Genomic DNA, 13,469 nt, shown 5'->3' on the forward strand with positions numbered 1-13,469 from the left:
TATTTTATTTTTATTTTTTTAAATGGATTTATTCTGAAAAGTCTCGCCGGAAACGCTTACCGTGCTTAATGCCGTGTCTTTCGTTATCCCTGTTTTGTTAGCTAATTTAGCTAGCAGATGTCGACAGGACAATTTTATTTTAGGACAACTATGTGCGGTAAGAGGTTTTCTCAACTTAAAAGTAACTTGCCATGAATAACACACAACTGATGTACGAGCCTAACAAGCATGGTGAAGTCATTATGTGCCGTTTCAAAGCATCCGTGGTGAATTACCTGCACGTCGCTAACGTTTGCTAATTGAAGCTCGCTTCGATGTCCGAAGGATCCGCCTGGTTATAAGTGTGATCCCTTCTTAATGTAAACATAATCTTCCAGAATCTGTTACCTTTGTCGTTAAGCAATGCAAAATAGATGAACCCAGGATATATAGTCTCATTGAACTGTTTTGACCTATACCGAGGCTTTGCGCCAAGGCCCGCTCCTGCAGGGCCGATCATGTCATCCGAGCTATACATTGTTTTTATTTACTGCTTGCCTTCGACAATAATGTCTGCCTTTGATTAGTTAATATCACCTCAGCGTTACACCCACTACAGTGCAACAACTCGCCGCTTACGCTCCACAATAGTTCATGTTGCCGAATGTCAAATGACGCAAGGAAAATATTCTGTAACCCTTCTTTATTATGAGTGCTCGAATATGTCATACTGGAGCCTTTGGTGTGTGTATATGTACACACGTGGACTAAATTGTTATTACCCCTTTGTAAGGAAAAAAAAAAAACAATGATCACTTGAAACTGACAAAAGTAATGCTAAATAAAAAATTTACTGAAAATTAACCAATGAAAAGCAGGCATTGCTTTGTTTTCTTGTCCAACGGAATTATCTTTAAAAAGCAAACTAACGTAAATGGCTTGGACAAAAATGAGGGTACCCTTAAATTAGTGTTTTATTGTAAAAACATTTTAGGGAATCATTGCAATCAAACGATTCTAATGAGATTTAACACGTCTCAACGGCTCTTTGTGAATACTGTTGGACATCTGCGAAAGAAGATAAAAAATACACTGAATGAAAAGTGGGCCAAAATACCTGTCGAAACGTTAAGTCTCATTTTGAGTTGCAGTGATTGTGCAATAAAATATTACATTATAAGGTACCATCAGTTTTTACAGACCATTTTCAGTAGTTTTTGTTGTTGTTGTTATTTAATCCTGTAGGACCACAAAAATATTACAGTACCTGATTTTCATTGTTTTTTTTTTTTTTAAAGTATTTACATGATTAATTATCACTTTTGTCAGTTTCAAGCTATTTCAGTGGTCATCGTGTCATTAACGGGGGGACCAACAATTTTGTGCATGTGTGTATGTCTATATTTTATTACTAAGCTATACAATGTTAGTTTGGAGCCCAGTTGACAATACCAGTGATCCACAGGACTGAGTCATAATCTCAGGGTTTTTTTTTCTCATGTGGAATTTCAGCATAAAACGGTTCCAACCCCACTCCCAGACAAAGAGGAGAATGGCTCACCGAGTCACTCCACCTCAGCTGTCCCAACGGACGGAGGACCTGGAGCTTGACAGCGACTCCGACTGGGACTCTGGTGTCGGCGATGACGCTGGCAGTTGCCATGGAAGCCCTGAGACTGAAGAAGGCAACCACCGAGAAGGCACAGAAGACAGCAGTGGGGGGGGAGCACATTTTACCGTTTTTGTCGCTTTTCAAGGGAGCATGGAAGATGAAGACTTCTTGATTAAACTTGACACTGTCCTCAGTGGTATACCCAACATGCTTGATATGGGTTAGTACACTTTATTCATTTAAACCCATCTTTCTGATCAAACAATGCACTTGTCTCCTTCCACTTTCTGGCCATGACACCTTAAAATGACTGCATGTGAGTGATCAATAATTGGATGTCATTACATTGTGTCCATGTACAATTCTATTCATCATACATCTCTAAACTGGCTTAATGATAGTCATGCTCACGAAAGGTGGTGGTTGCACAATATTTTTCTAGTCTATGTTTAAACAAAAGTCACAACGGAACTCCACTTGCGATATACTGAAATTGCAAGATGTATTCTGCCCTCTTCCAGAATCAAAGACGCTTCAGCCACAGCATGTAGAGCCGTGGAACAGCGTGCGTGTTACCTTCAACATTCCACGGGATGCCGCTGAGCGACTGAGGCTGCTTGCTCAGAACAACCAGCAGCAGCTTCGAGAACTGGGAATTCTTTCAGTGCAGATCGAAGGTGGAGCGCATTGAGCTTATAACACAGTCATTGTACATAGGTTTGATCCATCAAACAATCTGAATATGAATAAAAACTCTTAATAAATAAATGTTTCCTCTATTGTTTAGGAGAGGGGCCCATCAATGTTGCGGGGGGACCAAATCGAGGACAAGAAGTCCGAGTTAATGGACCAATTGGAGCAGCTGGCCAGATGAGAATGGATGTGGCTTTTCCAGGTCAGCCTGGTCCAGGTATTGAAACATTGTGAGAATTTTGTTTCAGCTGTTCCTGTTGAGCTCAGTTATGGAATTCATAACTCAGACTTTTACTGAATTCATTTTCTATTGGCTAGAATTCATTGTTATGCGTAGTCTATACAAAAAGTAGACACGCCCCTTTTGAAATGCTAGGTTTTTGTGATCATAGAAAAAAATGAGACCAACATAAATCCTTTCAAAACTTTGTCCACCATTATGACCTATAACCTGTACAACTCAATTGGAAAGAACAAAATCTTTTAGAGACGGGAAGCAAAAAATAAACAATTCAATAACGTGACTGCACATCCTCCTTTAATTGGGGATGTGCCTGTCTTCATAATTAACCAATCACATTCAAACTCGCGTTAAATGGCAGTCAGCACACATCTGCCACCATTTAAAGTGCTTCTAATTAACCCCCAAATAAAGTTGAACTGTTCTAGTCTAGCCTTTTCCTCACATTTATTTCTGTTTCTAGTAGGGATGCATGGTAACTTTTTTTTATTTTTTTGCCACCGCTACCAATAACTTGCTACTTTTCCAACTCGAACACCGATAACCGATATTATATTCTGAAGGGACAAACTGAAGCTGTACATAACGTGTGTCACGTTAACTAATGCACTCTAATATAGAATACATATGTTAAAAGATGCATATCTAAAATATCAGATTGATGAGAAACAACTGAGTATTGTTAGGAATGTGCTAATGGATATACATTACGTACTACAGTATAACTGGACATGAAAGGAAATTATTTTAACTTTAAATCCGACAGGACTATTAATCTGCTCAATACTACTGTACATTGATATACAGGTAGACCTCAGTAAACAACTGAACAATTTATTTTCTACTGAAGCTAGTATAAACTGTCAAAAGAATAAATCGGAGAGGGAAAAACAGAAATGTGTCCTGCTTTTCACGTTTCAGATGTTCTTATGTTTTCCTGTATTTTTTTTCATACCGCAATATATATCGCCGGGTAAAAAAAAAATAAAAAATCTGTCATTTTAAATAATTTGATTCCTCGGATGCTGTGGAAGCTTTCTGCGGACTGAGACTTGTGCTGTAAGATGTGAACACATAAATGTCAGGAAAAGCATACTATAACTTTACTTGGGGTTAATCAGAAGCACTTAAATGGAGATCGGTGGATACTGACTCCCATTTAACATGAGTCTGTATGCGGTTCGTTCATTCTGAAAACAGCCACATCCCCACTTATAAGATGGTGTGCACACGTTTGCAACCGCATTATCACAGTTGTTTATTTTTACTTTTCCTCCCGAAAAGATGTCTTTTTTTTTTCTCTCCCCCATTTGTGATATACAGGTTATAGGTCACTTTAATGGTGGAAAAAGTCTTAAAATGATTTATCTTAGTCCTCATATTTTTTATCACAAAAAAAAAACACTTTCATTTGAACAAGGGGTGTGTAGACTTATATCTGCTACAATTTACTTAAATATGCAACTTTTCCGCAAGGAGGGGTAAGGATTGCAAATCCTTCGATGGTTCCCCCAGGCTCAGCCATGACAGGCCAAGCTCTAGTGCCGGGCAACAGTGGACAGATGCATCCACGTGTTCCAAGACCATCTTCACAGACAGGTTTTAAGTCTTTAACTTCTTCAATGCCAAATGAAATGTATGTCTATTATATAAGGCACATTTTATGTACAGAAGTAAAATTGGTGAAATCATATATTCTCTCAAAGATGTCTTAGATCCAATGATGCCAGGCATGTCAGTTCAGCAGCCTGGCATGTCAGTTCAGCAGCAGCAACTTCAACACCAACAGGCTGGTCCCCATGGCCCCATTCCTGCCCAGGCTGCCCATCATATGCAGGCTCTGCAGGCAGGTAGACCAATCAACCCAGCTGCTTTACAGCAACTGCAACAACAACATCACCAACAGCAAGCTCAGCTCTCTCAGCTTGGACCCAGACCTCCATTCAACCCACCGGGCCAGATGGCTGTGCCTCCTGGCTGGAACCCCTCCGGAGTCCTCCAGACACCAGCCGCTCAAGGAGGCCCTGCCTGGAGGAAGCCTCCGCCTCAAGCCCAGATGGTTCAACGCCCTCCTTCCCTTACTACAGTTCAGACCCCTAGTCACCCTCCACCGCCTTATCCATTTGGTAGCCAGCAGGCAGGTCAGGTATTCAATACAATGGGACAAGGACAATTGCAGCAGCAGCAACAGACAAGTATGGGTCAGTTTGCTGCACCCCAGCCAAAAGGTCCACAGGTTGGCCCCGGTGGGGTAGTAGGAACACCTAGACCTCCTCCGCCCCTTCCACCGACAACAGGGCCACAGGGAAATCTCACTGCCAAGTCCCCAGGATCCTCCTCATCTCCTTTTCAGCAGGGTTCACCGGGAACTCCACCCATGATGGCTCAGAGACCTACAACTCCACAGGGTTTTCCACAGGGTGTTGGCTCACCGGGAAGAGCTGTCCTCAATCAGCAAGGTAACATGCAACAAGGATTTATTGGAATGCCCCAACATGGACAACCTGGAACACAAGTTCATCCAGGTTGGCAACTTTTTTTTTTTCTGTGGGTATAATTGCATGTCTAAATAAAGAAACTCCTATACTACTGTTTACCATCAGAAATATTCAGCATTGCTTCATATGAGATATCAAGTCAATGAATCTTGACCACAGGTATGCCAAAGCGGCCAATGGGCTTTCCAACCCCAAACTTTGCCCAAGGTCAGGTGGGCACCAGCACGCCAGGAGCCACCAGTGGAGGATCCAGTCAGCAACTACAGAGCAGCCAAACATTGACTCACACAGGTAAAATGCCCTAAGTGGAGAACTGAAATAAAACAGCAGTTTTTAGTCTGAATTGCAGATTACACTACAAAGTGCAGTTATATTCTGAAAATATATATATACACTCTACGCCTATGACTAGTGGTTCTGTTTTAATCTGTTTTTGAAAATGAAACAAAAGATATTTCTTTCTCAAATTTGACTAAATGTATTTATATAGCGCATTTCATACACAAGGTAACTCAATGTGCTCTACATGAATAAAAGCATTTAAAAACAAAGACAAAAACAAACATTTAAAACAAAGAGAGAGAAAAATCCATAATGTTTGAATTATCCATCTTTCCAATGATATTTAGTTATTGTTCAATAACATGCAAAATGTTGCCTTTGCGGTGATAACCTAATGCATATGTGCAACTGCATTACTATAATACCAAGTATTTTCACTCATTGTGTCCCACTTTGTGGCCACTTGGATTTTCACGTTCAAACAAGCACAACTTAACATTCCGGTAGGTGGAGGCAGCCTACTAGCTATGGTTAATATCATATATGTAAACTGTCTATGTTTTCCTTCTCTCTTTGCATCAGGAGTCCAGCAGTCATCTTCCACACCCAATTCAATCCATGCCCAACCCAATGCGATGAGTGTACAAAGTGGCATGCCAGGTCAGTCTCCTGGCACAACTACTGGGCCTAGCATGACCCAGCAGCAGCAGCCAGGCCTTCAGACCCCGATGATGGGCCTCCAGCATCAGGCCCAACCCGTGTCCTCCTCCCCCAGCCAGATGGTTCAAGGCCAGGGTGGAGGTCAGACTGTCCTCTCAAGGCCCCTCAGTCAAGGGCAGAGAGGAGGGATGACCCCACCCAAGCAAATGATGCCTCAACAAGGCCAGGGGGTGATTCATGGGCAGGGTCAGATGGTTGGAGGTCAAGGGCATCAGGCAATGCTCCTGCAGCAGCAACAGCAGCAGCAAAATTCCATGATGGAACAAATGGTTGCCAGCCAAATGCAAGGCAACAAACAGCCGTTCGTGGGAAAAATACCTTCTGGGGTCATGCCTGGCCAGATGATGCGTGGCCCCTCACCAAACGTTCCAGGTAACATGACTCAGTTCCAGGGCCAGGTCGGCCCACAGCAGATGACGCCACAACAACAGCAGCAAATGGCTCATCTTCAACAACAACAATTACAACAGCAACAGCAGCATCAACTGCAGCAACAGCTTCAACAGCAGCAGCAACAACAGCAGCACCAACACCAACAACAACAGCACCAACAACACCAGCAGATGAATCAGCAGCAGTCTCAACAGGTTCCACTTACTGGCAATCCTAATCAAATCATGGGCATGCATGGGCAACAGTTGAGGCTCCCTGCTGGTCACCCTCTTATCCAACAACAGTTGCAACAGCAGCAGTTACAGCAACAGCAAAAACAGCAAGTAATGTTGCAACAGCAGCAGCAACAGCAACAACAACAGGCAGCTCAACCACACCCACATCCATTGGGGGATCCCAATAGTGGAACAGGCGATTTGGGGGTCCAACAGATGGTCCCTGATATGCAGGTACAGCAGGCACAAGGCATGATGGGGGGCCCTCAGCACATGCAAATGGGAAATGGACACTTTGCAGGTCAGGGCATGAACTTTAACTCCCAGTTCCCAGCTCAGGTTCCAATGGGGGGACCTTGTGCACAGGCAGGTGGTTTTCCTGTCAGTAAAGATGTAACATTGACAAGCCCCCTGCTGGTAAATCTGCTGCAGAGTGATATCTCAGCCAGCCAGTTTGGACCAGGAGGAAAACAAGCAGGTGGGGGCAATCAGGTCAAACCAAAAAAAAAGAAACCTGCACGAAAGAAGAAACCAAAAGATGGCGAAGGACCCCAGCAAGTTGAGGGACATGGGTAACCAGTTTTATTGGAAAAAAAAAGAGCCAGTTCTCAAAAGCAAGTTGTATATTAACATTATCAATGATCTTCAAGTTGATTAATTTATTCTCATTTTTTTAGTGGTCTGGATGTTACTGGTACTATGGAGGATTCTGAACTTCAAAACTTTGGTGGCGAACAGAGTTTGGGCCTGGATAACCCAAAGATTGCTGACTTTCCCAACAGGCCTGCAGGTATTTAGGAATTGTTTTGTTCATATTAGTAGCAACATTTTAAATTAACTTTATGGAGTAAATATTAGTAATTACAACACTGCCTTGTAAACACATTTTCTAACTACCTTTAAAAGGTGTATTTGGATTGAGATATGATCTGATGTAACTGCTCCAATCACAGTTTTTTGCAGACACACGAATGAATCACGTTCCTAATTGGCTTTTTTTGTACTGTCCATTAAGTTTAGCAACATCTCGAAGCAGTGAATGATAGTGGCTTGATTGCTAAAATTAATGCATATTTTGGATGAATGGTTGTAGAGGAAATGCTAGTTTTGCTCAGTTAAATTATAGTTTTTATAGTTTTATTTTTCAGATAAGTACGAGGGTTGTTGCTCTTCATGTAGTCAGTGATGTTAAGTTTCTTACTATGTCCAGTTGTAGCAACTTTCTTTGCTTAAACAAATGTTGACATGTTTCCATTTGGTATCTTTTTGCTCCAAGTATTCCCTGGTCAACCTGGTGATCAAAGGATATTGCAGCAGGTACCAATGCAGTTCATTCAACAGCAGCAGCAGCAGCAACAGCAACAGCAGCAGCAGCAACAGCAGCAGCAGCAACAACAGCAGCAGCAGCAGCAGCAGCAGCAACAAATTCAGCACATGCAACAACAACAGATACAACAACAGCAAATTCAGCAGCAACAACAAATGCAACAACAATTGCAACAGCAGCAGATGCAACAGCAACAGATTCAGCAGCAGCAACAGCAGATGCAACAGTTGCAAATGCAAGGTCTCCAAAATGCGCAAGGGCAGCAGGGCATGACAGGACCACAGACCGCAGGGCAAGGCCAACCCCAGGTACACCATCAGCTGCAACAGCAGCAGGGGCAGCAGCAGCAGCAGCATCTACAGCAGCAGGTCATTTTATTAAATTACTACAGCATTTGGCAATATGCAGTAGAGATCCAATTTTCTAATCATGCTTTATTTAAACCACAAACCACACCAACAGCAGCAGATGTTGATGATGCTTAAGATGCAGCAAGAACAGAAAAATCGCATGTCCATCGCTACTGGAGGTCAACTCCCTCCACGTGCCGTTGGCAATCAACCTGAGGCACAGAGACTCCCAGTCTCACAGCAGGGGAACGTGCCTGTCATGATCAGCCTTCAAGGACATGCAGGATTAACACCATCGCCCGACAAAGCGAGAGGGATGCCCCTGATTATAAATCCTCAGGTGAGGGCAAGTGGTGAACTCATGAGAATTGTAATTCAATTAAAGAAAAGACTGAACTATTTTAAAAAAGCTACATTTTGTACTTTAATTTTTTAAATATCATATTGACATTTAGAGCTAATTATATTGTGAGTGCATTTTTTTAAATTGAGTCAACTCAACTGTATTTTGCCTTTTAGCTGGCAAGTGCTGCACGACGAATGTCCCTTCCAGATTCAGGGCAGGCTCCCCAAGGCAATGGCTCTGATGAGACAACTTCTGGGATCCACCCAAAGCCGGATAGGGCAGGTGGTGCAGAAATCGGCATGCAGCCTGGAAATGGTGCCCAACAGATGATGGCCAATCAGGGTTCGACTACACACGTGATGAAGCAAGGCCCTGTTTCGTCATCAGTGGCCCAGCACACTGGAGCCAGTCCCCAACAACAGTTGCCCACTCAACCTCAACAAGGAGGACCCATGCCCGGCATTCATTTCCCTAGCGTTCCCACAACTTCACAAAGTTCCAGACCAAAAACTCCCAACAGGGCCAGCCCCAGGCCATACCATCACCCCCTTACCCCAACTAATCGTCCACCGAGTACTGAGCCCTCAGAAATCAACCTTTCACCAGAAAGGCTTAATGCTTCAATTGCAGGGCTATTTCCACCTAAAATTAACATTCCTCTGCCCCCCAGGCAGACGAATTTAAACAGAGGATTTGACCAACAGGGCCTTAACCCAACAACTTTGAAAGCCATTGGACAGGCCCCTCCAAGCTTAACTTTACCAGGCAACAACAGTAACAATGGAAGTGGCGGAAATAACACTAGCAACAGTCAACAACCTTTCTCTACTGGTATTGGAGGGGGAGGCACTAAACCGGACAAGCAGTCTGGAGGACAGAGCAAAAGGGCAAGCCCTAGCAATAGTCGTAGGTCAAGCCCAGCTTCGAGTCGCAAATCAACCACACCAAGTCCTGGAAGACAAAAAGGGTCAAAAGTGACTATCACATGCCCTCCCCAAACTCAACAGTTAGTCAGTGCTCAGGGGCAAAGTATGATGCTAAGCCCTACCACAGTAACACCAAGTCCAGTATCTTTGGCATCACAATTAAGTGGCAGCATGGAAACACAATCGACCCAGAGTCCCTTTCATGGCTTACAAGGTAACCCTCCTGAGGGCACCAGAGAGAGTCAGATAATGATGACAGCAGAGCAACGTCAGATATCTCAGCCTCAACCACATCATCAGCCTTTGCGGGAGTTATCGGCTCCAAGAATGACAAGTCCTCATCTGCCCACTCCTCAGCAGCCAAAATCTGACTTGGAGTTGCAAGCTGGGACAGTCGATAGGCAGCCAACACACAAAGCACCGCTGCAGGACTCTGGAGGATCAGTTGCTGTCAGGCCTGCTCCCACTTCCCTCAACCAGCTTCTGGACGTCCCGAACAAGCCTCTTCGGCCTGTGCATGGTAATATGGTAAGGGATGTTGTTGGAAAAGACAGCCACAAGTCTGCCATGGATCCAGAGAAACAACTTCACTCTAATACTCAGAGTACAGACATGTCAGCCCCTGTTACTACTTCTGCCACTCTTAATGAATCAGAAGCCAAACCCAAGACTCCTGTTTCAACCTCTATTAGCAGTCACAGCATGCATCCGAATGTGACCCTCAATACCACTCCCAGCAGTAACCAAAACCCTTTACCCTCTCCTGTGATCACTTCCAGTCTAAGTACAACTACTAGCCTTTGTTCTACCTTCACTAACACTAATGTTGTCCAGAGTGTAAGCCCTAACCCAGTTACTTCAACTCAGGGCAGTCATTCTTTAGCTGTTAGCAGCAACTCTAATATCAGCGGTAGTCCAAGCCAAGCCAGTGTGACGCTCAAGCCCGGCATGGCCCCGAAACCAATAACAAATGTTCACTCGGTCATACAGATTCCTGCTTCATCTAGTTCGATTTCTCCCAACCAGATCACCGTATTTGTCACGCCTAACCCAATGACCTCTGCACCCACAGCTCAAGTTCCTGCATCTAGGGTCTCCACAATGGTGACTCTTCCCAACAAGAATATTCGGGCACAGGATATTCGGCATCAGACACCCGTCACTAGACCACCTCAGTTCATCACCACCACCCCTGTTTTTATCAACCCGATTTTTCAAGTCCCAAGTACATCTGTGTCGCCCAATACCACAGTAGTATCTCAGTCTGTCACCATGGTGGGACCTATCCAAGTATCTTCTACAAACATCCAACTTTCTACTGCCCCGAGTTCCACACAGTCCTCAGGGGCAAACAATAGCACATCTCAACTTGCTCGGAGCACTGTTGGGCATCTTCAGACCGTCACCAGTGTGTCCTCATCCAGCCCAATTGGCGCTCATTCAGCTCCTCAGCAAATCAACCATGGGGCAAATGTAGTTCAAGCTCAGAAATCAAGTCCCCCAGTCAGCCAGCCATCTCTTCCAAGACCTCCAACGTCCTCCTCCTTTCAGTCTCCCATTCCGTCTCCTCCTTGCTCAAGTCCTAGCAGTATGAACGCACTTCGAAAAGGCCTCACATATCCAACTGCCACTGCCCAGTTGAAAAGTAAGCCGACGCAGGTAACCACAGCTGTCTCTGGAACAGCTGATTCACAGATCACTGCTCAGGCATCCAATGTGGCTACTCCACCACGTGTCTTCCACCCTTCTGCAAGTCCTGTTATTCCAATTGAAGCAGTAGTGGCCCACACCACTATTGCCACTCCAAACCTTACTACACCAGCAATCTCCTCTTTTATCTCAGTTCCTAGTCAGGTTACTGTTCCTACCCAGCCTCCATTGCCGTCTACAGCTTCATTGTCAAACTTCAGCCAGGCTGCAATGTCTCAAAATCCCAGTGTCACTGTAGTTAGTACCACCACTGCAGTCTCCTCTTCGACCTTGCTCTCTACAGTCAGTCCGGTTCAAAATCCAGTAACATCCGTGGTTCCAATTGTTGCCATGCCTGGACCGATTCGGGAGGCCCCACCCACAAATTCATCCGTTGCTCACGTCAGCAGAGTTCCTCTTTCTCAGACTGGACCTGTGTCTGCCGTTACACAAGCAGTGGCTCCTGCTGAAAATATTCAGATCATGCCAGGTAAATACACGTCTTAAATTAATTGTACCGGACACTAGGTACATCTACATCCACAAATTATAGCCCACATTTTGGTGTAATTAATTATAACTCATATATGAATATGTTGTGACTCCATGTATCCATCTTCCCTTAGAATCTGTTCAGCAAGATGCTTCACAAGAACCCGTTGCTGGTGACAAGACGAGTAAGTGTCATTTGAAATATCCATGGTTATTAGGATGAAGGAATTTGATGTTCTCCTCTTTGAAATTAGGTGGAATACATGTTTTTTTTTTCTATCCCTTCCAGGTGAAGAGGTCTTGACAAGTCCTGACCAGGGGTAAGATTCCTCATACCATAAGTGTTGTTGTTGATACCTCGATAATTAGCTGAATACTTATGGAGCTGGGATTTACTATGATATTGCTTATTAATGATCATCTAAGTTGGTGGAAGACTTGTGCTCTTGAAAAAGAAATGCTTAGACATTTCTAACTCTACTGAAACTCAGGTAGGTCATGTGTTGGCCAAGGGGGTACATGGTGAAAATCAGTGAGCCTCGTATCCTCGGCACTTGGTATGTATGATGTGCATGTAACAATTTACTTATACTACAGTAATGCATGTCTCAGGATGAACCAAATTGCAGGGTATCTCCAAAGGAGTTGTACAACTCCGCTGACTTTCATGGCCTCATCTCTTTTCTGGGGATTGTATTAATATGGTTTGGAAGTGAAGCCATGTTTGTTCAGCACAGTTGATAGTTTACAGCTGTTTTTCCACTTGTATCACAGATGGGCAAAGAAAAGAAAGACGCCCATCAACTTAGTTCCAAGGTATGTATTTGAACATGTTTGCGCTGCAAAGACACAAGCAGTGGTCATGTTGATGTAGTGGAGCTGTACGGGATGAAGATGGACAGTATCTGTGGTAGATGAGGAAAAACAGCAGAGTCCTGCGCGGTATTTTATCTTCCTGAGTAGTGCAGTTTAACTCACCCCCTCTTTAATAATGCTGTATTTTATTGTCTTCTCTCTCTCTCTCTCTCTCTCTCTCTCTCTCTCTCTCTCTCTCTCTCTCTTTCGTTCGTTCGCTCTTCTTTCTGCTATTCCCAGGGCTGCTGTGGAGAAACCCAAGGGGCCGAGTAGACGCAGCTCCCGAGCAGAGAAGGAGGTGGAGGAAGAGCCAGTAGCAGAAAGCGGTGTTAGAAAGAGATCATCACGGCCTGGAACAACAACCGCCGCTGCTGTTAAAGGTAACGCAAGTAAATAAATACTGTGAACTAACATGAAATCTGAATGTTCACCGCCACACTACAGCTAAACTACATGGCATGTATTATCTAAATTTCAACAGAAACTGGAGCCAGCCCTACCCAGGCGAAACGAAGAAAGTCAAAATAGGAACCACTGTTTTGACCACTTACGAACTATACTGCTATGTCTCTGTTTTCTGCTGTAAATCACTTGATTTGAATTTCTGTCTCCCAGTTTATGATTTTTTTTAATTGGGGAGGAAATCATGTACAGATTGTTTTAAAAAGAGTAATGATGTATTGTCCATCCTGTACTGTGAGATTGTAGTTAAATGTGTGCATATATGTGGTTGTTTTTTTATTTCGTGCTGGATTAATCATGTTTAGACTGATAATGGAGCTTGTCATCTTTGCAAAATGTTGTTCAAACTGAAATAAATTTTCTACTGCTTTAGCCAGCGTGACAAATGC

General features: G+C 43.8%; 1 protein-coding gene across 4 annotated transcripts; it reads left to right on the plus strand.

The window, feature by feature from the left end:
- The first annotated feature begins 35 nt into the window (after nucleotides 1-35).
- On the plus strand, nucleotides 36-13,452 carry ncoa6 (nuclear receptor coactivator 6). Of its 4 annotated transcripts, none has more exons than XM_061749075.1 (17): nucleotides 36-157; nucleotides 1,492-1,811; nucleotides 2,113-2,268; nucleotides 2,379-2,501; nucleotides 4,002-4,124; nucleotides 4,232-5,050; nucleotides 5,183-5,314; nucleotides 5,888-7,205; nucleotides 7,311-7,423; nucleotides 7,910-8,328; nucleotides 8,423-8,650; nucleotides 8,830-11,761; nucleotides 11,898-11,948; nucleotides 12,053-12,083; nucleotides 12,538-12,579; nucleotides 12,859-12,998; nucleotides 13,100-13,452. In XM_061749075.1, the coding sequence occupies exons 2-17, from the start codon at nucleotides 1,532-1,534 to the stop codon at nucleotides 13,144-13,146; spliced, it is 6,954 nt and encodes a 2,317-aa protein (XP_061605059.1). In that variant the 5' UTR covers nucleotides 36-157; nucleotides 1,492-1,531; the 3' UTR covers nucleotides 13,147-13,452. The 4 variants fall into 4 exon arrangements, 3 of the variants coding, with proteins under 3 accessions (XP_061605059.1, XP_061605127.1, XP_061605206.1); XM_061749143.1 differs by having other exon boundaries at nucleotides 8,426-8,650; XR_009784815.1 differs by lacking the exon at nucleotides 13,100-13,452 and having other exon boundaries at nucleotides 12,538-12,705.
- The last annotated feature ends 17 nt before the right edge of the window (nucleotides 13,453-13,469 follow it).

Source organism: Phyllopteryx taeniolatus, chromosome 1 (genome assembly GCF_024500385.1).
Source record: "Phyllopteryx taeniolatus isolate TA_2022b chromosome 1, UOR_Ptae_1.2, whole genome shotgun sequence".
Taxonomy (NCBI): domain Eukaryota; kingdom Metazoa; phylum Chordata; class Actinopteri; order Syngnathiformes; family Syngnathidae; genus Phyllopteryx; species Phyllopteryx taeniolatus.

Coding starts and splice junctions, on each gene's coding strand:
- ncoa6 (XM_061749075.1), top strand. CDS start 1,532: ATGGCTCACCGAGTCACTCCACCTCAGCTGTCCCAACGGACGGAGGAC. Junction 5,315..5,887: donor CCAAACATTGACTCACACAG/GTAAAATGCCCT, acceptor TCTTTGCATCAG/GAGTCCAGCAGTCATCTTCC. Junction 11,762..11,897: donor AAATATTCAGATCATGCCAG/GTAAATACACGT, acceptor ATCTTCCCTTAG/AATCTGTTCAGCAAGATGCT.